This window comes from Chlorocebus sabaeus, chromosome 16 (assembly GCF_047675955.1).
Source record: "Chlorocebus sabaeus isolate Y175 chromosome 16, mChlSab1.0.hap1, whole genome shotgun sequence".
Lineage (NCBI taxonomy): Eukaryota > Metazoa > Chordata > Mammalia > Primates > Cercopithecidae > Chlorocebus > Chlorocebus sabaeus.
In genome coordinates this window covers 3,946,172-3,971,617 of record NC_132919.1, presented here as the reverse complement: position 1 = coordinate 3,971,617, position 25,446 = coordinate 3,946,172, and the positions used below count along the sequence as shown (strand labels likewise).

Below are 25,446 nucleotides of genomic sequence, written 5' to 3'. Positions count from 1 at the left end.
GCTAAAGATACTGTAATGAGGAAATTGGCGTAGTTCTTGCTTTGTATAGCTTACTGTTTAGCTCAGAAGACAGGTAAGAAAACTTGCAGTATCAACAGTGTTATGAATGTTCTGTAGGGGAGAAAAGGCGCTGTGGGGACACAGGGCAGAGCGGCTCTCCTGATCAGAGACATCTTTCTAGAGCAAGTGTTGTTATGCTGTTTATGAAGGATGAGTTGGAGTTGATCGGCCACTGGAAGGAGAATATCCTAAGCAGAGAGGGCAGCTTCATGGGCCCAGAGGTGAAGCATGGCACATTGAAGGAAGGGGCAGGTCCCGCGTTGCTGAGGGATAGTTGGAGGGAGGGTGGTGAGAGATGCAGCTGGAGAGCTGGGAAGGGGCAGGGCATTCAGGGCTTTGTCTCTGTTTCTCTATCCTGAAAGCAATGTGTGAGGGTGCATGTTGGGGGAATGTGTTGAGGCATTTCCGGAAAAGCGAGGGGCTCAACTGCGTGTTGTAGAAGCACTGCTCAGGATCATGTTGTGTGTAGTGAGGACTGGAAGAGAGCAAGTCTGGAGGCAACTGGGCTGGGAGGAGGTTGTCACTTATTACCTAAGAAGCCAGAGATGTGGGTGACCCCTGCTAGAGCAGCAGCAGCAGCAGTGGCAAGATGTGGACCGAGAGACCACTTAGAAGGGAGAAGTGACAGGACCTGGTGATTGACTGAACGTAGAGCAGGAGAGGGGAAAAAGCTTCATCAGCAGTGAATCCTGGCTTTTGGCTTGAGCAGGTGGGGAAAAACAGGTCTGTGGGGAAGATGATGAGCTCAGATTTTGTTCTGTTGAATTTGAAGTTCTGAGAACCCTTTGAGGTGTTCGGTAGCCAGTTGAATAAACAGGTCAGGAGCCAGGAAGAGGAGTTTGTGCTGAAGGTACAGATATGAGAGGCATTTAAACAAGAATTTAAAATGTAGAAATAGGCCAAGCGCGGTGGCTTATGCATGTAATGCCAGCATTTTGGTAGGCCGAGGTAGGTGGATTTTGAGCCCAGGGGATTGAGACCAGCCTGGGCAATATAGTGAGACCCCGTCTCTTAAAAAAACATAAAAATTAGCTGGGCATGGTATCGCGTGCCTGTAGTCCCAGTTACTTGGAAGGCTGAGGCGGGAGGATCCCTTGAGCCCTGGAGGTTGGGGCTGCAGTGAACTGTCTTCACGCCACTGCACTCCTGCCTGGGTGACAGTGAGATCCTGCCTTAAAGATAGATAGATAGATAGATAGATAGATAGATAGATAGATAGATAGATAGGTAGATAGTAGAAATGAAAGAGATCATTCTGCAAGAGTGTGTGAACTGGGAAGAGAAGAGAACTTAGGTCAACAAGAGACACACCAGGCTTTAAGGCGCAACAAGGAAAACTCAGCCATACAAGCAGCAGGAAAGCCAGGGCCTCGTGAAGGAAAGCTGTGTCCTCATGAAGCCAAGGGAAAATAATGTTTGAGGGAATGGGCGGTGGTGTCAGATGTTACCCAGAAGTCAGAAGATAAAGTCTAAAACTGAATCTGTCGGATGTAGCCACTGGTGCCCCCTTGGAGAAGGTTACCTCCCTTATTGCTATTAGTGAGTTAAAATTCAAGGAGCTAAAACAAGAAGAAAAAAAAAAAAAAAAAGGAGCTGAAACCCTGAACTTGCCTACCTTATTTCGTGGATAATGGATTGCTGGTGTTAATAGAAGTCTTTAAATACCATCCATTGCAGTGCCACTTGAGCTTCAGTGTGCATACCCATCAGCCAGGGAATTTGTGAAAATGCACATTCTGAGTTAGGAGCTCTGGGTGGGGTCTCAGACTTAGATTTCTAACAGGTTCTCAGGGGATTCTGATGCTACCTGTCTCTGGACCATACTTGAAATTGTAAGGATCCAGAATGAGTCGCTCTTCTTGCTGCAATTCCTTTAGCAGCATTCCTGACAAAGGCTCGATCAACCTGTCTGCAATACTGTTGATGGAAAGCTCACCACGTATCAGGCATTTCAGGAACCAGAAGTTGTTCAGTTGAAATGCACATTTGTAATGTCTCTTCCATGGCCTTCATTTCAGCCCTCTAATGGATTTGAACAAATGTCCTTCACTCCTGAAATCTCCCTTCCATTACACGTGGATGCCTTTGTAAACACTGCTTTTCTTTTTAAATAATAGCTAGAGATGACACTGGGTTTTAAGCAGCCATGTCCTACTCTTGGGACAAAGTAAAATAGGTCATTTCCCCTAAACCTGCTGTTAAACAAGGTCTACTATGTGCCAGGCCTGATGCTAGGTGCTAAAGATACTGTAATGAGGAAATTTGCATAGTTCTTACACAGGATGATTTTTTTTTAACCTAAATACAGGCCTATTCGCCTCTCTCTTAATGATTTTAGCTCCTGATTCCAGCCTGAATGACTCTTAAATCCTGATTTTGTTGGCCTACGTATTCACCAGTTCCTCTCCAGTTTGGAAATGAAAATGTGAATGTGCACTCATTTTCTTTTTGCCTTTTTTTTGGTCATATCCCCTTGGTTAGGCATTGGTCAGTCAGCATGCTCCAGGGTCAGCAGTTGGTGCTGTGCACACGTAAGAGGACTAGTATTCAGCTGTCTGCCATCTTGCCTACTGTGTAGTGCAGCGTCGGGGACAAGACTGCTTCTCTCTGTTCTCTGACACCCTGTCAGCTTTCTGCATCTCGAAGATTTCCTTGACAACTTGCAAAGAGTGGATTAAAAAATCTTCAAGCTTATGATATTGATGAAACTCATTAATACGGTTTTGGGTTAAGAGAATACCATTTCCCATTAGGGTTAACTCTATCATGAAAGGTTTATGCCAAGAAAGGCTTACGTTAAGAAGGGACATTTTGCCGGGCACGGTGGCTCACGCCTGTAATCCCAGCACTTTGGAAGGCCGAGGCAGGTGGATCATTTGAGATCAGGACTTGAGGTCAGAAACCAGCCTGGCCAAGATGGTGAAACCCCCCATCTCTACTAAAAATACAAAAAAATTAGCTGGGTGTGGTGGCGCATGCCTGTAATCCCAGCTACTTGGGAAGCTGAGGCAGGAGAATCTTTTGAACCTGGGAGGTGGAGGTTGCAGTGAGCCAAGATTGTGCCACTGCACTCCAGCCTGGGTGACAGAGCGAGACTCCATCTCAAAAAGGAAAAAAAAAAAGAAGGGACATTTTTTCTCTCTGTTACAGAACCTACTCTGGATTGTCTTCTTGCCATAATTCCCTCTTTTTGGTAGTTTTACCCATATAGAATACTGATGTGTCACCACCTTGGTGGCTATATCACAGACTGAATAGTGTAAAGTTTTAGGAATGTTACTTGAAAAAAACTGTTCTTTTTCTCCTTATTTATTTATTTATTTAGTTTGAGGCGGAGTTTCGCTCTTGTTATCCAGGCTGGAGTGCAGTGGTGCGATCTTGGCTCACCGCAACCTCTGCCTCCTGGGTTCAAGTGATTCCCCTGCCTCAGCCTCCCGAGTGGCTGGGATTACAAGCGTGCGCCACCACGCCTGGCTAATTTTGTATTTTTAGTAGAGACGGGGTTTCTTCATGTTGTTCAGGCTGGTCTCGAATTCCTGACTTCAGGTGATCTGCCTGCCTAGGCCTCCCAAAGTACTGGGATTACAGGTGTGAGCCACCATGCCCGGCCTTATTCATATATTTTTTTGTGATGGAGTCTTGCTCTGTCACCCAGGCTGGAGTGCAATGGCATGATCTCAGCTCACTGAAACCTCCACCTCCCGGATTCAAGTGATTCCCCTGCCTCAGCCTCCCAAGTAGCTGAGATTACAGGTGTGTACCACCACGCCTAGCTAATTTTTTGTGTTTTTAGTAGAGACGGAGTTCTCTGTGTTTACTAGGCTGGTCTCAAACTCCTGACCTCAAATGATCCACTCGCCTCAACTTCCTAAAGGGCTTACAGGTGTGAGCCATCGTGCCTGGCACTTCTTAGTTACTTAATTCCTGAAAAAGGAATAGCATTTAAGTATTCAGCTTTTAAAAAGAAGTGGCATATAGTTGTATCTCTTCAGCCTTAAGGCTAGAATGTTTTTCTGAAAGGACTTCTTAAGAAACAGACAAGAATACTGAGGCCTACGAAGGCTGGGGTTTTTCTTTTCTTTAGCTCCAGGATCTGAAAGCCTTCAAACTTTTACCCATCAGCTATTGCAAGTGGCCCAGACCTCAGGCTGGTCGTAAACATGTTAGCCAGATCTCAGGAAAGAAAACCGAGCCTGCCTCTTTTCTGGCACCTTCCGGAAGCACGTGCCAGCCGTTGCATCGTGCCTTATTCCTGAGTGTCTCATCCAAGAGGCCCGACTTCCTGTCGCGTTCTTCAGATGAGCCAGTTATTTGGAGAAGCAGACTTTCTCCTTAGTTCCCAGATTATATTTGGGACTGATGTAGTTCCCAGTTCATAGAGAAGGGGACTGAGCAATGGAAAGGCAATACTACCAACTGTCTCATGTGTTCACAGGGTACCAGGTACCATACTCAGCTCTCGGCTATTCACTGACAGGCTACAGATACAAGTTACATGCCACTTAGGTGATACCTTATTTGTTAGACCCTTGAGAAATTTCAGAATAAGAAAATGTTTTGTGAATACTCTTGTCTTTACAGGATTGGTTGCTCATCTGATGACCTTGGAGAGGATGATCCTATTGGCTGGTTTGAACTGGAAGAAGAATGGGATGAAGCAGATGTCAAGCTGCAACAGTGCAGAGTTGCCAAAGTAAGCATTAGTGAGTTGTTTGCCCACTCCCCTGCTTTTATTCTGTGTTTTTTGAGTGGTGATTGTGTATTAGCCCTGTGCCAATGCTGGAACCCCAGAGGCGAATCTACCTTCAGGGAGTTCATACTCTATTGGAGAAACAGATGTGTAAGACAGTGAGCTACAAGCTATGATAAAGGGAGAAACAGAGGGCTGTTGGCACCCAGGGGAAAAATGTTTAACTCGAAAGCTTCTCAGGAAAGGTGGTGTGATGCCAGATGTTGACGACTGATTAAGTTGTCATCTTTAGCCAGGCTACAACGTGTGGAGGAGGGCATCTTGGGCTGAGAGAATAGTGAGAACACAGACATCAACTTAAGAGAGATGTGTTGCTGTAGAAAGGACCAGTCATTATTTGGCTACTTAATTTTTTTCTAAACCTTGGATGTAAATCTCAGGCTTGAATAAGAGAATTAGGAACTCTCTTAAGGGCACATAATAGTAGGTGCTTGGTAAATATTTATGCAGTTGAGTAGTGTGTTCTGAAAGGCCCTTAACAACGAGCTCTCACTGTAAGAAGCAGGTAGTTTGCATGAAAGTTGGGTTTGGAAAATGGCCGTAGATTTGAGTGGACAGGACTGTTTTCCTGGGTTTCTAGCAGAGGGGTTGCATGCATCATTTGGGGGCTTTGAGGTGGAGGGCATTGATTGTCATCGTCATATATCTGATTTCTGTTTCAAAATGACTGCCACAGAGCAAACCTACTTTTATTCATCCTCTCTTCCTGTTTTTGCCTCTAAGAGGGAGTAATGATTCCTTACTGTAATCTACCCAAACGTGACTTTATTCAACATTTGTATTGTCTTTTTTTTCTGCGTACTGTAAATGCTGGACTTAGATTTTGTGTCCTTAGTGCTGAGCGTACTGTTTCCTAACAAATTAGAAAAATCGTAGGAAGACCTTCCCGGAAAGGCCTTTTTCCCCTCTTCATCAGTATTCAGGAATTCTGAGTTCTTCTTTTGAAATCTCTCTTGTCCTGTCCAGTATCTGATGGTGAAGTTCCTCTGCACCCGTCAGGAGTCAGCAGAGCGCTTGGGAGTGCAAGGCTTGAGCATCAGTGGCTACCTCCGGCCTGCAAGAGCAGAAGCAGAACAGAGCGTCACCTGTGCGCACTGCAGAAAGGACACAGAGGAGAGTGTGTGTGGGGCCACGCTGCTCCTCAGGACCCTTCAGTTTACCCAGCAGCTCGCCCATGACCTGGTAAGGCTTCCTCAGTGTTAGACTGCATTTCTTTAGGAAAAGTGAATGACAGTATTCAGAGAAATGAACACCAACTGATAAAACCTGGCCCTGCGGAAGCCAGTAGGACAGACATTGTACTGCCGCAGGGACATTAAAAGCTGAGGAAGGCCGGGCGCGGTGGCTCAAGCCTGTAATCCCAGCACTTTGGGAGGCCGAGACGGGCGGATCACGAGGTCAGGAGATCGAGACCATCCTGGCTAACACGGTGAAACCCCGTCTCTACTAAAAATACAAAAAACTAGCCGGGCGAGGTGGTGGGCGCCTGTAGTCCCAGCTACTCCGGAGGCTGAGGCAGGAGAATGGCGTAAACCCGGGAGGCGGAGCTTGCAGTGAGCTGAGATCCGGCCACTGCACTCCAGCCCGGGCTACAGAGCAAGACTCCGTCTCAAAAAAAAAAAAAAAAAAAAAAAAAGCTGAGGAAAGTGAGCTGTTGGCACTCATGGCATGAGTCAGTGAAGTGGCCTGTGGCCATCAGTGTGGCTTCTCCCGGAGTAGACCTACAGACACATCTTCAAGAGCCCTGGCAGTGGCTGCCATGGGGAAACAAACAGAACAAGTTCATGGGATTTGCATCTTTAAGTCCTAGAAGAATTATAGCTGAAGTCTAGGTGAATTCTCATTATTTACTGAAAATACGAAAATAACGGCAGGATTTCGAATCAAAAATGATGTTCTGATTTCTGACTTTTTTTGATACTGACTCTTACAGTCAGTAATATAACACAGTGACAACTCACTCAAAGGAAGATTGTTAAAGCCATCACCATAGCCTCGGGAGTTCAGTGGAGGGGGCCCTCGCATGTGTAGTGTACAGCAGTGTCCGCTCTTGAGCCCCATTCTGCTTCAGGGCACATTCAGAGGCTGGTGACTCAGTTCATATAAGGTTTGTTTGGTCTTTGTTATTCAGACCTCCTATCACAGTAGAAAAGAGCAAATGAGAAGGAGATGCCTGGAAATAACAGACACGCTTACCGAAGGGTTGATAGCTTTCAGCCCACATGTGGGGAGGGCATCAGTATATTGTCGTACAGTCCTGGACAGTAATCATCCAGGAAAGATTGGCTTATGTGCTGGGTTAGGAAGTCAAGAGTGTTCATGGATACGTGTGTGTGTGTGTGGGGGGGTGGTTGTGTATATATATACACTTACATACATACGTACATATAACACACACATATATTTTAGAAAGTTTCAAACCAAAAATAGTTGTTGGCAAACCTTTTCATAGTAGAGAGTAAACATCAGCAATATGAAAGTCTCACTCATGTAGAGCCACCTCATCCCTTTACAACGAGAAGTAAATGAGGCATTACAGTATTTCTCTAAGTGCATTTTTCAATTTTATTTATTCTGATCATTATTTTTAGGTGCAGCAGAAGGAAAGTGGCTTAAAACACAAATCTTTTCTGGACTTCGCGGGTCTTGATTTGCAGATCTTCTGGAATTTTTACAGTAAATTGAAGCAAAAGTAGGTCAGAATTTGTTAAAGGTGATAATCACATAAACTGAAAACACTGAGTTTTACTATTCTAAGTGGATGATTTCTTTTTCCTAATTTTTTTTTACTTCCTGCCAGTGTTTATGGTTCGATTTAAAAGATATGGTTATTATTGAAAATAACACCTCAGATTTCTATAAAATATTTAGGCAATAGTAAGCAGGTCAAGTATTACAGTACTGTCCTCATTTTACAGATGAAAAAGTAGGATCAGAAATGAACTTCCTGGCTGGGCTCGGTAGCTCACACCTGTAATCCCAGCACTTTGGGAGGCCGAGGTGGGTGGATCACAAGGTCAGGAGTTCGAGACCAGCCTGGCCAATATGCTGAAACCCCATCTCTACTAAAAATACAAAAATTAGCTGGGCGTGGTGGTGGGCACCTGTAGTCCCAGCTACTTGGGAGGCCGAGGCAGAGGAATCACTTGAACCTGGGAGGCTGAGTTACAGTGAGCTGAGATCGCCACTGCACCATCTCAGCCTGGGAGACAGAGCGAGACTCAGTCTCAAAAAAAAAAGAAAAGAAATGAACTTCCTTCCCCACAGTGGGCAGAGTCAGATGGGATCTGTTTCCAGATGTCTAGTAGTGTTCTTTCTGGTCCATCCTTCTTCCTCTCAGTTGGCATTATTTTCACCGAGCCTGACGCCCAGAGGAAAGTCCTTTGTGTACAGCTATATGGCTTTGGAGAGTAAATGCAACTTGCCCTTTTGCTCTCTGATGTTTTTTGTCTTTCTGTAGCCCGAGGGAAGAATGCATCTCTGCCCAAACCCTGCTTCTGCAGCTCCTCCAGAGCTGCTTCTCCGTACTGCAGGGAGATGTACTGGCTGCTTCTGAGGAGGAGAAACCTCCAATCCAGAGCCCTAAAGGAGTAGAGGCTGCCAAGGAGCTCTACACACACTTGTGTGATGGTAGGGATTTGGGTTTTTTTTCTTTAATTCAACCCTGTGTGGGTAGCCTGGAGGGCCTCTTGCGATAGAGAAGAGGGGTGTCCTATGATGATGCGAGCCAGGAAGGGATTGCTACTGTGGGAATCCCCCAAAGAGGGATTGTTGCTGTGGGAATCCCCCAGAAAGGGATTGCTGCTGTGGGAAACGAGTGTTTCCTCTGATGGTGAGTTACTAGGTCTGAGTTCAGGATTTATTCCTTCCTCAATTGACTTCTCTTCCTCCTGATTTCAGATCTATAGCTGTGTTATGTTGAGAGTCATTACTGTCGTACTATTGAGCCTTAACTTCAACTAAGTCACTGAGATGAGACTGATAGATTGAGGGGGAGTGAAACACGTGGCCATCTGAAGTTACACTTAAGGCTTTGCCAAGTTGTGTCTTAAAAGGACAGGGAAGTAATGACATAGAAACTGATACATATGGTCTTTGTTTTAGTTAAATGTAAGCAAATAAAAAGCAATTTTTTGTACCACCTGGCCTATACAGAAATACTTCTTCACTCTGGTATTCAGTACAAAATGGAGAGTAGTGGATTTATAGGCTAGTTGTAGCAGATGTATAAGCGAATAGATGGAATATATGAAAGCTGATGCCGTTGTTCATTTTATCAGTGGTAGACAGGGTGGATGGAGACTCTGTGCCCATGGAGATACTAAAACAAGAAGTCAGGAATACCCTTCTCAATGGGGCTGCCATCTTCTTTCCTAATCGACAGACCCGGCGGAACCATCTCTTCACCATGATGGTAATTATTACTAAAAGTCTGGATTCAATTTCTGAAGTCTGTGAGGATGAAATTTGCTAGGCTTTGTTATCTCTGAATATATTGTCTGTTGCAACGTCCCAGATGTTTGTTAATATCCTATGCAGAGCTTTGTGTGGGACGGATATCTAAGGACATGGCACTGAGAGTGGGATGACATATTCCCAATCTGTGTTTCATGATCTGATGTCTCACAAAGTGACAGTGTGGTCTCCTTCATCTTTGTGACTTGCCTACAACCATCCTTTCTTTTCAACATTTTAACTTTGTATTACAGGCAAATTCAAAACAAATACCAAAGCCAACTAAATAGCATAGTGAATACCCCTGTCCCCCAAATGTACCTGTCACCTAGCTTCAACAGTCATAAACTCTCACTAATCTTGTTTTATCTACAGTTTTATCTTGTTTTATCTCACCCCCGCTTTCCTCCTTTCCCCACTGGCCGTTATTATTTCAAAGTAACTTCCTGACATTTTATTCATAAATACTTCAGTATGTATCTGTAAAACTAGTACCACCAAGTTTTTTTGTGTGTTTGTTTTTTAGAGAGGTTCTTGTTCTGTTGCTCAGGCTGGAGTGCAGTGGTGCAATCACAGCTTACTGTGTTCTCTACCTCTCGGACTCAAGCAGTCCTCCCACCTCAGCCTCCCAAGTAGTTGGGACTACCGGTGCATGCCGCAACGCCTGGCTAATTTTAGTATTTTTTGTAGAGATGGGTTTTACCATATTGCCCAGGCTGGTCTTGAAGCCCAAGGCTCAAACGATCCACCCACCTCAGCCTCCCAAAGTGCTGAGATTACAGGCGTGAGCCACCCGCCTGGCCAGTATCACCAAGTATTATTCCTCAAATGGTTCTTGTCACTCTCCTAGACCACTTCTTCGTGTTCCTCAGACATTAGTACTCAAAGTGAAAAATGCCTTTAGTATCTATAAGCTCTGTATTACCAAATGGAATATCCTATACAAAGATCCAGGGTTTTAATTCTGTAGAAAGTATTTCTATATGAAAATAAGTATGATACATGAAAAAAATGTAAAACAAAACAAACATTTTTCTCTCTAGGCCATATCAAAAAGACCTAGGTAGGGGAACTTCAGAGGTTCCTGTGTTACAATGATGGTAAAACGTAGGGAAATGTAAGTATACCAAGGGGATAAAATAGAGAAATGCATACGAGAAAGCAAAATTACAGGAACCCCAATGAAATATAATTTTACCAGTCCAACAACATATAAACAAAATTATGGCCAAGTTGGATTTATGTTGGAAATACAGTGATGGTTCAGCAGTAGAAAATCTATAAATGAAATCAGAGAGGGGGAAAAAAAACGTATCACTAAATGCAGGGAAAAAAATTTTTTTTTTTTTTTTGAGATGGAGTCTTACTCTGTCGCCCAGGCTGGAGTGCAGTGGCGTGATCTCAGCTCACTGCAGGCTCCACCCTCCAAGTTCAAGCAATTCTCCTGCCTCAGCCTCCCAAGTAGCTGGGATTACAGGCACCTGCCACCACGCCCAGCTAATTTTTCATATTTTTAGTAGAGACGGGGTTTCACCATCTTGGCCAGACTGGTCTTGAACTCCTGACCTTGTGATCCGCCTGCCTCGGCCTCCCAAAGTGCTGGGATTACAGGCACGAGCCACCGTGCCCAGCCCAAACATTTTTTAGTAAGATTAAATTCTGATGATTAAAACAGTGAAACAATATGGTTTCATTAGCAAACTCAAAATAGAAGGAGACTCCTTTAATCTGGTAGAGGGCATGTATCCAAAACCTACAATAAGCAGTGTATTTGATGGTGGATCACTAGAAGCATTCCTTTCAAAATGCAGAATAAGACAAGGATGCTCACTCTCATTGCTTCTCTTTGAGGGCCTAGCTAGTGCTATAGGACAAGGGAAAGAAGTGTTAATAGAAAGAATAAAATATTTATTTGTTTTGATATGATTATAGATTACTTTTTGTCTGTGTAGTCAAACAACTAATATAATTATTTAAAAGAATTTTACGAAGGAAACTAGATATAGCATTTTAAAAAGGCATTTCTAATGCGGCAACCAATGAGCAAACATAAGAAAAGTGGTCTGTGGGATGCACAAAGGCCTATAGAAATAAGGGACGGAAGCCGGGCGTGGTGGCACACACCTGTAGTCCTAGCGGCTCGGGAGGTTGAAGCAGGAGAATCGCTTGAACCCAGGAGGTGGAGGTTGTGGTGAGCTGAGATCGCACCACTGCACTTCAGCCTGGGCAACAGAGTGAGATTCCGTCTCAAAAAAAAAAAAAAAAAAAAAAAACAAAGAAATAAGGGAACGAACAAAAGAAGCATAAAATGTGGTCCCTGATGGCAAAGGGCTGCAGTCTAACTGGGGACACCTGCCACAAGGAAAAACTGATTCCATATGCAAGAGGAGAATCATGTTGAGGCTAAGTGATTGAGGAAGGTTTCAGAGAAGAGGGAGTATATTTGTTTGTGTAATTCCAGCTATGTATAAAATTTACATATCAGCTTGAGGAATCACTTCTCACATTGTGAGTTGCATAACCTTTGACAGCATCAGCTGACCTGACCCACTGGACTGTGGGTGGGTCTCTATCCTACTTGTTTGGTGCGAGAATTTACCAGGTAGCTGAGCAAATGAGTAATTTCCTAGCATGTGTCCTACACAGAAAATAGAAACAGGACATAGGACTTTTTGAATGACATTGGTGTCTTCTCATGTTGAGAAGTTAAATAGCACTGCCAACCTTTTATATAGTGCTAAGCAGTTCTCTTTCCATCAGGCACTTTCTCAATATCTTCTGATACCGTACCCTTAAGAGATGTGATTGCTCTTGGGATGGCACGTCCAATGGCAAAAAGTATCTATCAGCCAGGCACGGTGGCTCATGCCTGTAATCCCAGCACTTTGGGAGGCAGAAGTGGGCGGATCACCTGAGGTCAGGAGTTCGAGACCAGCCTGGCCCACATAGTGAAACCCCATCTCTACTGAAAATACAAAAATTAGCCAGGCGTGGTAGTGGGCTCCTGTAATCCTAGATGCTTGGGAGGCTGAGGCAGGAGAATTGCTTGAAGCCGGAAGGCAGAAGTTGCAGTGAGCTGAGATTACGCCACTACACTCCAGCCAGGGCAACAAGAGCGAAATTCTGTCTCCAAAAAAAAAAAGAGTACATTTCTTTTTGAGATCGTTTCCCTAAGCAGGAATCTTGAACCTCCTGTTGACTTTGGCAATGAACCAAGTGCATCTACCACCTTGTGTTTAGATGGTTGGTTCTCTTCATCTTAGCACTTGAGCAGGTTTTAGTGGGGTGTTGTGAGGCAGTCTGCTGGCCTGGCATTCCTCATACTTGGGAACAGTGGGGTGGTGACGTTTCACTGCTGCTCTAGGTCTCTGGAATGTCATGGACTAGATTTTCTGAATGTACACTTTCTGGTTTTCTAGAAGAATGTCACCGAGCAGGAGCACAAGCAGTCCCTGCAGCTCACTTTCCGTTCACTCTGCACGTATTTTAGGTAAGTTGGTCGTTCTTTTTAATTGTCAGATAACTCAAATCTTTGCAAAGTTGTTTTCTTGAGCTCGCCCTTTTATGTACCTTCGGAGTAGTACTTCCTTCCACCCAGTTAGAAAGCCGAGTTTCTGTGGGCGACCCAAATAGTGGTAAAATAATAGTCTTGTTGACAGCCCAATCCAGTTCCCATCTGTTTTAAGACAATTTCAAATTGAGCCCATTGAGGGTCTTTTTGAACACTTCAGTTTCTAAGTGATGTTTAACAACAAAAACTGAAGCCAAAGGAATGTAGGGTCCTGTATTCGTGTCTACGTTAAAACCAGCTACAGATGTCCAGAGTGATAGTTTGCAGAAGGAAGCGTGCTGGGAGGGGAGGGCTTCGAGATTTTTGCCTGTTGCAGCTACCAGTATGAAGCTTCGTTACTAGAGGTAGGCTTTACTACCTGTAGGCTTCATTACTAGAGGTATCGACTCTTGAAGGAGGAAGGGAACTAGTATCCTGAGCGACTGCCTGCAAGTCAGACTATACCTGGTATGGATGCCAGCCTTAGAGGACTGTCTGTTTAAATGTGCTCGGAATCAAGTGGCAAGGATGCTGAAAGGGCCTGGGGCTGTCCTGTGAAAACATATGAAGACACAAGGAACGTTTAGCCAGGACTTTCAAGCTAGCATTCGTGAGATGAGCTGTATTTCATATTGGTGGCCAAGGTGATTTATTCACCAGCCTTCTGCCTCAGGATCTCTTCCAGGACTGGAGGGTTTGTGAGTCTGTGCTGATGGAAGCACATGTGGACGGACAGCGGCACAGCCCCAGCTGGGTCCGCGGCCTGTATCCCCGACCCAGACTCCTCCCACCCCATGGAACTGACCCTGAAACCTTTCTGCGCTCTGCTTTGGAAACTTCTAAGACAGTATAAAAATCTTTCTCCTGAAGCCAGGTGTCAGGACTAATTTGTATCCTTTCAGTGACAAGGATCCAGGCGGCCTCCTGCTTTTACCTGAGAAGAACGACCTGGCCAAGATGAACATCAGTGAAGTCCTGGCGGTCATGGACACTCTCCTGTCTGTTGCTGCTCGAGAGGTATCCGATGGCTGTCTCGCTGTTTCCTTTGTCTCATGCTTGTGGGGGCATGTGATGTGGCAGTCTCTTGTGTCCCCCTTTGCCTCTTTGTAGTGTGAATGTACATTGTTGTGGTTTTTTTCTGTTGGTGGTGTTTTGAGGTAGGGTCTTGCTCTGTCACCCAGGCTGGGGTGCCGTGGCACAATCACAGCTCACTGCAGCTTCCACTTCCCAGGCCAAGCGATCCTCTCACCTCAGTCTCCCAAGTAGCTGGGACCACAGGCACACGCCACCATGCCTAGCTAATTTTTAAATTATTTGTAGAGACGAGGTCTCTCTCTGTTGCCCAGGCTGGTCTTGGACTCCTGGGATCAAGAAATCCTCCCACTTTGGCCTCCCAAAGTGCTGAGATTACAGGTGTGAGCCACTGTGCCTGGCATGAATGTACTTTGTTACTTGACCCTTACAAATGATCACAAAGGTTTCCCAGCCAGCCCTTGCAAATGAGTGAGGCATGTTACGGTTCTTGGTAGTCAGCAAACAATAAAAACACAGAAGTGCTCGATAATGCTTACTGTGGAAAAAGAGGAATGGGTTTGTATCAAGTCCCCTTGTAGTGGTTGTCAGTGAGCCCAGCACATAGTTATGTGTTAGTGGTGTGAATTTTCAGGAAGACTGCTTGGACTTTAAAAAAGAAATTCAGGGCCAGTCACAGTGTCTCACGCCCGTAATTCCAGCACTTTGGGAGGCCAAGGCGGGCCAATCACCTGAAGTTGGAAGTTCAAGACCAGCCTAACCAACATGGAGAAATACAAAAATACAAAATTAGCTGGGCTAATTTAATTAATTACAAATTAGTTCCCTTTCTACTAAAAATATAAAATTAGCTGGGCGTGGTGGCTCATGCCTGTAATCCCAGCTACTTGGGAGGCTTAGGCAGGAGAACTGCTTGAACCCGGTAGGTGGAGGTTGTGGTGAGCCTAGATCACACCGTTGCACTCCAGCCTGGGCAACAAGAGCGAACTCTGTCTCCAAAAAAAAAAAAAAAAAATAGAAATTCAGATTTCTTAGCAATTTCATGGACTAATCAAATCTGAAAGTATATTATCTTTTTTCTGTGTTAATGATTTTTTTTAATTTGCCTTTTTTTAAAAATATAAGAGATTTTCTTTCTTAAAATGTAGTTTATGCTCCAGATGGATCAGTCACTTGGGATATTTGACAGAAAAAAGATTTCTGGATCCCACCCTAAACTACTGATTCAAAAATCCCTAGGGATAGGGCATAAGAACCTGCATTTTTCTAAGCACACCGAGAGATTCTAAAGTGATAGCACCCCTGTACTAGGAGACCAAGAACTACCTCTTTGGGCTAAACGTGGGAACCAGAGAGTTGGAGGAGAGTTTGTGGCGTACTAGCTCAAACCACATCCCTGAGGTGTCTAATGATGTGGACCTGAAGGTGGCTTTTCTTTTGTGGCTGATAACTTGTATCTTTTGACTGAACTTATTGTCTTTAAATCTCTCACATTTTGCGGGTGCCTTACTGTTTTGAGTTGCTGTTAGAGCCGTGATTTCATTCATTCCCAGCTGCCTGGCGTGCTGGGCCATCAGCAGGTATCCCCCCCAATTCACTGATGGGGACCTCAGAGCGCTTGTAGGTTGCTTGTAGGTTATCATGTGCCAAGGTTGCTCTTACACTGACCACTGTTTAGATCTAGTATTAATTTAGATCTAGGATAACATTGATTTCATAAGCCTCAACTTTGTTTTTAATCAAAAACTATGCTCTGCTTTTTGCTGTCACATTAATTTTCTCTTACTTCTGCTTTCTGGCTTATTTCCAAACTCTTCTGCCCATCTCTGAGTCTTCCTTTAAAAACTCGCTTCAGTCTACAGCTCATCAGTATGTGTTCTCGGCCCCAGTTAGCCATGGCTCATTCTAATCTCTGTCCTTATTTCTGCATTTCCCATACCTTCCCTTTCTTCTGGAGCTCGTCCACATTCTGCCTCTTTCTCAGATCCCTGAAGCCTGAACTAAGTTCTCCCCCTCAGCAGTCTTTCTTCTGTAGTTACATCATCAGTGCCGTTGGGCAGAAAACTTCAGTCTTCTCCCCTGGTTCTCACAGGCATCGAGTCTGCCCTGCATCTGAGGAGTGAGTAGGCGCTAGAGTCAGGACTGAAACCAGGGCTGTTTGACTCAGAGCCTTGTCCTCTTTCCACTAGGGAAGATAGGCCAGATTCATTTTAAGATGTACATGGAGAAATGAGATAGCATTTGCCTAAGAGAATTTCGCATAATTGTATACCATCTGGAGATCAGATGTGTGCCTTTTCTTCTCTTTCACTTACCTGTGGTACAAAAGAAGTTACAGATATCATTGAACCTCCTTACTAGAGATGCAGCTATTAATGTGTTTCCCTGAATTATCTTTCAGTAAAAGACATTTATAGTTATACTAAAGAGTTAGGGTTCAATTAGGAAAAAAAAAATTAAAGGTGATCAGAAATGTACCTAGTCTGAAATTTTTCTCGTGAATCTGTCAAATTCAACAAATATCCACTGAATGCCTGCTGTGTGCTAGGCCCTGTGCTAGGAACAGGGGATACAGTGATGTAAAAAAAGCACAGTCTTGAGGAGCAAATATATAATCAGGTAGTTGTAACAATGCAGCAAGGGTCTTTTTTAAGGACTAGACATTCCCAGTATCTCTGAGTCCATTTCCCTCCATCCACATACCTTTTCATGGCTCACTTGCTTCCTCCCTAGCCAGGCATAACCATCATCCTGAAGTTTGTGTTCACCGTTTCCTTGTTCTTCTTTCTGCTTACTCCTACACAGCACATCTGTATCGCCTGGGTTTTACCTGTAGTGGAATCATATAGTGTACAGTCTTCCATGTCTGGAGGTCAGATAACCTTTCAAAGAAACTTTTGAGAACAAAGTTGATGGTTAGAGAGCCATAGAGGCATGAATAATTGTTTTTTTAAGGTGGGAGCGGTTTAACTGAAGGCTTGAGGGAAGGAGCCAGAGAAAGGAGATTTTAAGATATAAGAGAAAGAAGAGACACCCAGTGGGGTAAGGTTCCTGAGGTGGCAGAAGGAGATGTCATGTGGAATAAAAAACCTTTGTAAAGGTTCTGAAAAGCTGGAGGGAAAGAGGGCAGTTTTCGTAATACCGTCTTTCTTGGTCACTGCTGGGTTGAAAGCTGTGTCGTGACTGTTTTCATAGCTATAGTTTGTTTTTGCTGGTGACAGCTGCTGCTTTAGAGGATGCCCTTGGCTATGCTCTGTGAATGGCTTTGTCATGAACGCTTTCTGTTTGTCTCCTCCCTTGTAGTGCGAGCTGTTAATGCTCAGTGGGGCCCCCGGGGAGGTTGGCTCTGTGCTCTTCTCCCTGTTCTGGTCCGTCCAAGGCAGCCTGCTATCCTGGTGCTACCTGCAGCTGAAGAGCACGGACTCTGGAGCCAAAGATCTTGCCGTGGACCTTATTGAAAAATGTGAGTTTCAGTATGAAATCCATGAAAACAGATGGCGTTTGGGTTTTGACTCTGAGTATGCTCTCTTCTTTAGTAACTCATGCATTGAGTGTGCATATGGTTTTTCTTCATTACAATTCAGATTCTTGGACTGGTTTGGTCTAATTAAAATAAAATTCAGCAGCATGTCTTTTTGTCCAGAGCTTCCTCTCTGAGCGTGGTATGCCTAAGTATTTTTATTGTAGAATTAGATCATTTCACAGCCTAAACGCTGGTTTTGCAGTCATATAGCACTCTTACGTGACGTCTCATTCTTCGGGAGAGTCTATCCCTGTTTTAATGAGTCATCTAAAAATGAAAGTCTTAGAATTTTAAAAATCTAAGGTATATGAGCATTGCTGTGACCTTTGCTGATTACTGAGAATAATTAGATTCATGTTCTGTAAACTCACAGAAAGTTATATGAAACCCAACAGGTGCTGACAAATTATACGTGGAAAATTTAGTACCATCAAACTTGGTCCCAGCAGCTGTGATGAGAACACTTATATTGGGCCCTGCCACCCAGAGCTTGGCCTGTTAGATTGGTCCACCTAATGCATGGGCTCATTGTAAACAGAAGGAAAAGGCGAGACTGATAGCTGGGTTAGTCAGGCATGTAATTTCACTTCTACGAGTGCTCCTCCACTTCATCAAAAGACCAACAAAAAACTCCCTTTAAAAGTAGTCTTTTACTGAAATTCACACTGCTTCTTCCTCCCAGAGGAATGCATTAGGATGACACTGTATGGCCTTGTGATCTTCGCTGTGGAATCCCCTCCACAGCTTCTGTAGTCCTCTTTATTCTTGTCCGTGGTGATAACTAAGCATGTGATATTTCTACTGCATAAAATATTAATTATTTTCTTTGTTTTGGCAGATGTGGGACAGTTTCTGGCAAGCATGAGAGTGATTTTGGAATCCCTTTTGTCACAATATAGTGGAAAAACCATAGTAGAAAGATTATGTAATTCAGTGTTTTCAATGGCAGCTCGTCAACTGGTAAGAAAAACTGGTAGCTATTTGTAGTGAACTGGAAAGGGGTTGGGGATCTTCATCCCCAGGCCCAGCCTAAGGAGGACGCTGAGCACTTCATCCATCTTCCATTAGGTTATCTTCCTGCTGGACTTCTGCACTTTAGACATCCCACACTGCGTGCTCTTGCGAGAGTTCAGTGTCCTCACAGAACTCCTGAAGAAGCTCTGTAGTGGCCCCGAAGGAGGACTGAGGAAGGTAACTCGAGTTGGCACTTGAGCTGCCCTGTGTTTGCTCTCAGGAGTGATGGGACATACTTAGTGAAGTGGACGGCGGACTGTAGATAGGCACAGCTGAGCAGCTTCTAGAAGGCTCCCTTGATTTTATCAGCGGTCTTGCCAACAAGGGTAAATACCAGTCCAAGTTGATGTGGCCTGGTCAGCATTAGAAAGGAGACGTAGACGAAAAGCTGTAGAGATGAATCTCATCATTTTATAGTTTATGAAGTTACGTGAAAACCATTTAAGTGAATGAAAAAATTGAAGTCTAGAAGAGAAAATGTATGTTGTTATTTATTTATTTATTTATTTGAGACGGAGTCTTGCTGTGTCGCCCATTCTGGAATGCAGTGGCGCAATCTCGGCTCACTGCAAGCTCTGCCCCCCGGGTTCACGCCATTCTCCTGCCTCAGGCTCCCGAGTAGCTGGGACTACAGGCGCCCGCCACCACGCCTGGCTAATTTTTTTTGTATTTTTAGTAAAGACGGGGTTTCACCGTGTTAGCCAGGATGGTCTTGATCTCCTGACCTCGTGATCCACCTGCCTCGGCCTCCCAAAGTGCTGGGATTACAGGTGTGAGCCACTGCGCCCGGCTGAGAAAATGTATGTTGAAAGGCAAATTAGAAGATTTTGTCTTTAGAAGACATTTCTCCCTTAATTTTGCATACATAACGTTTAATCACTGTCTTGTGTGAGCTTCATAACAACTTTGTGGCAGTAGAAAAGGCATTTATGGGCCGGGAGCGGTGGCTCAAGCCTGTAATCCCAGCACTTTGGGAGGCTGAGACGGGCAGATCATGAGGTCAGGAGATCGAGACCATCCTGGCTAACATGGTGAAACCCTGTCTCCACTAAAAACTACAAAAAACTAGCTGGGCGAGGTGGCAGGCACCTGTAGTCCCAGCTACTTGGGAGGCTGAGGCAGGAGGATGGCATGAACCCGGGAGGCAGAGCTTGCAGTGAGCTGAGATCCGGCCACTGCACTCCAGCCTGGACGACAGAGCGAGACTCCGTCTCAAAAAAAAAAAAAAAGCCATTTATATTTAATAGGTAAAAAAGTAAAGACCCCCACCGCGGCCCCATCCCCGCCCCCCCCCAAAAAAAAGGGAGGGTAGGAGAAGAAGGGAGAGTGGATCCAGATTTGCCAGTGTCCCAAGTAGGAATGTGAGGTCTTTAGTCATTCAGTACTTTTTCCACTGGGAATTCACACTGGGAATGATTTGTAAGAAGTAGTTCTGTCGTAGTTAAAAGGTAAAAGCTGGTCACAGAGTTTTTGTGGCGTCATAAAAGCACATCTGCTTTGCTGCGTGATGGATGGATGTTGATCTGTCTGTGAAGGTGGGAATGTCAGGTACGTCTTCGAGCCTGTGTGCTGGTTTGTGCAGGGTTGCCAAAGCCCCTCTGCCTGGAGCACTGATAGAGAAACAGTCTGCTGCGTGTGGATAGGCGTCGAGTGATAGAACCTTTTCTCCCCCCGGCTCATTTGTTATCATAGCTGGATGTTGAGACCTGGCAACAGGAACAGCCTGTGGTGTTACATACGTGGACTAAGGAATCTGCCCACAACTATGAAAATAATTGCCATGAGGCATCTGTCTTTGTTAGCCCAGGGGCAACCTATTTTGAGGTGGAATTTGATGACAGGTGTGAAACTGAAAAAAGGTAAGACCTCTATGTTCTTTTACCCCCAAGCGATAACAGGTCAACAATGAGAGAAGGAAGCTAATAGAGGTTATGCCTTCACAGGTATGATTATCTGGAATTTACCGACGCTAGAGGTCGGAAAACACGCTATGACACAAAAGTTGGCACCGATAAATGGCCCAAGGTGAGTGAGAGTCCCAGAAAGAGGTACCTACTGCCGCACCAACGCTTTTCCTTTTGTCGGCCTTCAGGGGGCAGTAGAGGTAAGGTCTTTGAAGGGAAGCATTTATGGTACACTTTTGTGAAAGGAAGGATTTGTATCGGAGTTTGACCAACTATAATCTGTCACCTGTTCTGTAAACATTGTTTTGGGGCACAGCCATGCCTGTTTATCGTTTATAGCTGCTTTGGCACTGCAGTGGCAGAGTTGAGTAGTTGCAGCAGACAGCGTTGCCTAGAGTAAATGAAGAACTTTCATACTTAACGGGAAGAGCTGGTGGGTCTAGGAGGATGGCCCAGACCTTGTGGTGGAAGCCGAGAGTCTGCCTCACAGTTAGAGCTGCTTGAGCTCTTGGGCTGGAGGTTTAGTGCTGCCTCAGACCGTTGACCCTCTCTCTGTGGTCAGTGGTCTTGGCAGGAGCAGAGACATGGAAATGTGACCACAGGCTGAGTAGGTAGTGGACAGATGGTCACCCCGGGTGTAAAAAGCTGAGCAGCAGTGTTCTGCCAACTCTCCTTCTTCGTGGGGTGCGGCTATGAATTTTCTGTTTCCGTCACCCTTTGTACATTTCTCCATTAGTCATTTTGGACGTGTGGAAATAGAGATCAATTTTAAATTGAGATGTTTCTAGTCATGAAGAACATGCTTATTTCTGAAACACTCTTCCTCTAATCTGTCTGACCACATGATTTCTGTTTGTCTCTAGAAAGTGACCTTCAAGGCCGGTCCTCGGTTGCAGTTCCTCTTTCACTCTGACAGCAGTCACAACGAATGGGGCTACAAATTCACTGTCACTGCCTACGGCCTGCCCGATGTTGCTGTGTCTTGGGGGCTGGATTTACAACTCCTTGTCTCCCGGCTGATGGGACGCCTAGCTTCCCAGTGCATGGCACTCAAGTCTGTGCATCGTAAGTCCACATCCCCGGTCCTTCCCTTCTCCTTGCAACCATGGTGAAGTGCAAGGTGCGTGCTTGCCGTCTTGTAGGTCATCTCCACTTAATGGCAGGGGGTTAATAATATTCCCTTTCAGTTTCCTCTAAACCAAAAGAATAAAGTGTCCACTCGACACCGTTGCCATGAAGCTTTTTGCCTTAGACTTTGGAACATAGAACGAAGGATGCCACGGGTTTTCTGTCTGTGGAGGATAACAGCTTTTGTTTGGCAACATTGTCATTTTTTTGTAAGTAGGTGTAGGTATAGTCCAACCAAAAGGCAGGAATATAGAATAAGTTGATTGCATATCCTTTAAATATGTGAATATTTATGTAAATATATGTAGATACGTGAATATGAGTTTTGTTTTAAAGTGATTCATTCAGGGCTGAGCAAGGCCGCTCATGCTGGTAATCCCAGCACTTTAGGAGGCCAAGTGGGAGGATTTCTTGATCCCAGGAGTTCAAAACCAGCCTGGGTAGCGTAGTGAGATCCCTATCTGTACCAAAAAAATGTAACAAGTGGCCAGGTGTGGTGGCACATGCCTTTTGTCTCAGCTACTTGGGAAGCTGAGGCAGGAGGATCACTTGAGCCTGGGAGTTGGAGGCTGCAGTGAGCTGTGATCACACTGCTGCACTCCAGTCGGGATAACAGAGAGAGACTATCTCTTAAAACAAAAGGGAAAAGATGTGTTCAATTTAGTTAGTTATTTAATTATTCCAGGGAACAAGAAGTACAGAATAAAACTTTCTACTATATTTTATTTCTTTATCATTTCTTGAGTTTTTCCAATTTTAGAAGTAAAATATAGAAAAATTACATAATGGAAAAAAACAAAGGAAAATAGAATCATCCTTAATCCTGACACTCAGAAGTAGCTAATTTTCTTCTTTTCATATTTCTCCAAGAAAGAAAGAAATAACTATTAACATTTTTATTTCCACCTATTCTTTTCCCTGTGCTCATTGTAAACACATCTATGCTGGATATTTATTATTTGCTACATAATTAAGTTTACAAATTGTGAATGTTTTTCCATAATTAAATGTTCCTGAATGGCCTCATATTACATGCCACAAATGGTTCATACCCTATTTCCAGCTTACTATAAACAGATTAGTCGTTGCAAAGGTACCTTGTAACTGAAGTTGTTTCACACAACAGCGGTATTGCAGGACTTGCTGGTTTAGCTTAATCTGTGATATGTGTTTACAAAGTATCACAATTACATTCTGGTATGTGGGTAAATTTTCCTTTTAATAGTATTCATGTTTTTTTTTTAACCTTTTCTTTCTCATTTCAGAGATTCTCAATATATGAAGGCAAAAATAGAACTCTCATGTGTCATCTTCTCTTTCTAGAATTAGGAAGTAATATGGCTATACCTCAGGCAAAAATGGCATTAGTCCTAAGCTCCCCGCTGTGGAAACCTGTCTTCAGGCATCAGATTTGTCCAGAGTTGGAATTAGAAGCAAGCTGGCCCACTCACCCACACCAGAATAGTAAGGAGGTATTTACTCTTCTATTCTCTCTCTCTTTAGACTGGAAACTGCCTACAAGTATTTATTACTTTAAGTTATAAACATGTGTGTTTCTATCTTACTACCCGTATTAAGCAGTTAGCTCCTTGAGGCCAGAAACTATACCTTGTTAATTTGTTAACACCACTGTGTCCCACAGGGGCCAGTGCGCAATAGGTGTTCAGAAATACTGAATGTGTGTCTTGGGTGAAATGTAGCAGGTGCTCAGTAAACCTCTGTTGGTGGAGTTATCAGGCAAACAATTGAATGTACTTCTAGTGCCTGCTGAGCCAAGCTTTAGAGGAATGATTTGTGCTATATTTTTTGTTCTCCGTAGAATTACAGCACATGATCTAGGTGTATCATATTTTAAAAACTAAAAGGTTTGCCCTGTCTCTATTTTTCCCCTCTCCTTCCCTCTATTTCTGTATTCTGCTTCTCTTCCTTCCCCTCCCTGCCCTGCCCTGCCCCACATTATTCAGTAGTTAATTGCCAGATCCAGTGGCTCTTCCTCAGCTTCTATTCTCCTTGCCTCTGTTAAATTTGGCTCCTTCAGACCCTCTCTTCTTTGGATCCATGCTAGTCCACTGTCTTCTCTTACATCTGACTGCCCACCTGCCTCCTTCATTGAGTTTTCATATTCCTCCTTCCCTAAAGGGTAGGCTTTATTCAGGCTTTCTTCCCTTCCCCACAGCCCACCAAGACTTCATCCTCTCCACTTTCTTCTCCTGTCACATTGCGGCACTAGTTCCTAATATCAGTCTCCAGGTCTGGTTTTCTCCCTGCTCCAAGTATCTGTTTCCATCTTCCTGTGAGGCATTTCCATTTAAATGTCCTGACTCCCCTTAACTCAGAAGTGTAAAACCAAAGACTGGTCACTTCTGTGATGGTCATTGTTTCCCCAGGCCTGAAGCCACTGCTCCCTAGCATCCCCTGTCCTCACCTGTCTCCCCATTCCTGTCCAGTCAGCCTGCAGGTCCTGTGGATTCTTCCTCATGATGTTCGTCTCTGTCCTTTCCTCTGTCTGCATCTTTATCCGGGCCCTCATTCGCACCTGCCTTATGACATTGGTACCTACCAAGTTTTTTTTATAATCACTGCATTATCTTGTCATTCCACTGCCAAGCACCATTAATGGCTCCCCATTGCCCACAGGGTGAAGTCTAACTCCTCAATGTGACAGTCAAGGCTCTCTGCAGTCTCCTTTCACCTTACCTATCTGACTCTAGTTCCCATCACTCCCCAGCTGAGACTTCAGGCCAGGTCAGTCTCCCCACTGACTCGTAACCTCTGCTAATGGTTATGTTCCTCAGGGCCAAGTCTGCCAATCCTTCAGGGTCCAGGCCAAAGCCCATATCCTCCAGGAGGCTTTTCTTAATTACTGTAACCTGCCAGGATCTCTCTCCTTTGAATTCTCAGCACTGGGTATCCCTTCTAGGCATTTGGCACTTGATAAGCTTTTGCTTTACGGGAATGCTAGTTCTAATGCTTTTAATGTTTTATTTATGTTTATCTTTTTTTTTTTTTTAACTGATATCTCTGTCTGGTCTTCCTAAAATAGATTTAAACTTCCAGAGAGTGTTCACTGTGTTTTATACTTCTGCTTTGGCCTAGTAGTTTGCTCAATAAATTTTATTTTTTGAATGAATGTGTTAAATGTGATGGATTTATTTTTTGTTTCCAGGTTAAGAACATTCCTGACGACCCCTGCCGCCATTTTCTTCTTGATTTTGCGCAGTCAGAGCCTGCTCAGAACTTCTGTGGGCCATATTCAGAACTTTTCAAAGGATTCATACAGGCATGTAGAAAACAGGCCCCAAAGACAGATATAGTTGCTGGTTCCACTATTGATCAAGCTGTGAACGCCACCTTTGCTGCTCTGGTGTATCGCACTCCAGATTTATATGAGAAGCTGCAAAAATATGGTAACTTTATTACAGGGAATGTTTTTGATCTGAAGGCTAATTGCTAAGTTTTAAGAAAGCCTATCTTAAGTGAACATTTAAAATATTTTAACATATAAACACATTTCTATAACTGTAAACATCATCTTGTTAGTCCTACTTTGCCTATTAAAAGATTCATGGCCGATTTATGGTTAGCAGATTGTAATGTGTGGCATCTAACTTTGAGTTGCAAAATTAGCAGGTAAATTATCTTTCTCCAGAATTCTCATGGAAAACTGCCGAGAAATTTAATGGAAAGAAACCTTCACTTGGGTCCTGGTCCCAGTGCAAAAAACTCAGAAGTTGTGCAGCTTCAGGTTAATCAGACAACCTTTCTGCACCTCAGTTTCTTTATCTGTAAAATTGATTTAAGGTTGATTCGCTCTAACATTCTAAGAAATTCCAATTAAAATCACAAATGTTGAAGTTCTTGAATGTAGTAGTAACGAAGGAGGAAGCTGTAAGTATTAACTGTTGCCTTTAACTAGCTTGCAGTGTCTTCATAGCATCACCCTGCTGGGCTTCCTTTGCTGATAGCCTTGTCCTCACCATCTCTTTTCCTCATGTCTCTTAAGGATGCCATCTCTGTATTTACCCTGCTA

General features: G+C 44.1%; 1 protein-coding gene across 3 annotated transcripts in view; it reads left to right on the top strand.

Annotated features, from left to right (window-relative positions):
• Nucleotides 1-25,446, top strand: part of ZZEF1 (zinc finger ZZ-type and EF-hand domain containing 1) — a 158,847-nt gene that overhangs the window by 65,540 nt on the left and 67,861 nt on the right. For all 3 annotated transcript variants that reach the window (XM_073004598.1, XM_037987446.2, XM_037987445.2), the window contains exons 12-26: nucleotides 4,642-4,753; nucleotides 5,777-5,992; nucleotides 7,402-7,502; nucleotides 8,271-8,440; nucleotides 9,091-9,224; nucleotides 12,685-12,755; nucleotides 13,718-13,832; nucleotides 17,151-17,310; nucleotides 18,209-18,330; nucleotides 18,439-18,561; nucleotides 20,077-20,243; nucleotides 20,328-20,409; nucleotides 21,152-21,353; nucleotides 22,740-22,888; nucleotides 24,583-24,823. In XM_073004598.1, coding sequence (XP_072860699.1) covers nucleotides 4,642-4,753; nucleotides 5,777-5,992; nucleotides 7,402-7,502; nucleotides 8,271-8,440; nucleotides 9,091-9,224; nucleotides 12,685-12,755; nucleotides 13,718-13,832; nucleotides 17,151-17,310; nucleotides 18,209-18,330; nucleotides 18,439-18,561; nucleotides 20,077-20,243; nucleotides 20,328-20,409; nucleotides 21,152-21,353; nucleotides 22,740-22,888; nucleotides 24,583-24,823 — 2,165 coding nt within the window. The remainder of the gene's footprint in view (nucleotides 1-4,641; nucleotides 4,754-5,776; nucleotides 5,993-7,401; nucleotides 7,503-8,270; nucleotides 8,441-9,090; nucleotides 9,225-12,684; nucleotides 12,756-13,717; nucleotides 13,833-17,150; nucleotides 17,311-18,208; nucleotides 18,331-18,438; nucleotides 18,562-20,076; nucleotides 20,244-20,327; nucleotides 20,410-21,151; nucleotides 21,354-22,739; nucleotides 22,889-24,582; nucleotides 24,824-25,446) is intronic.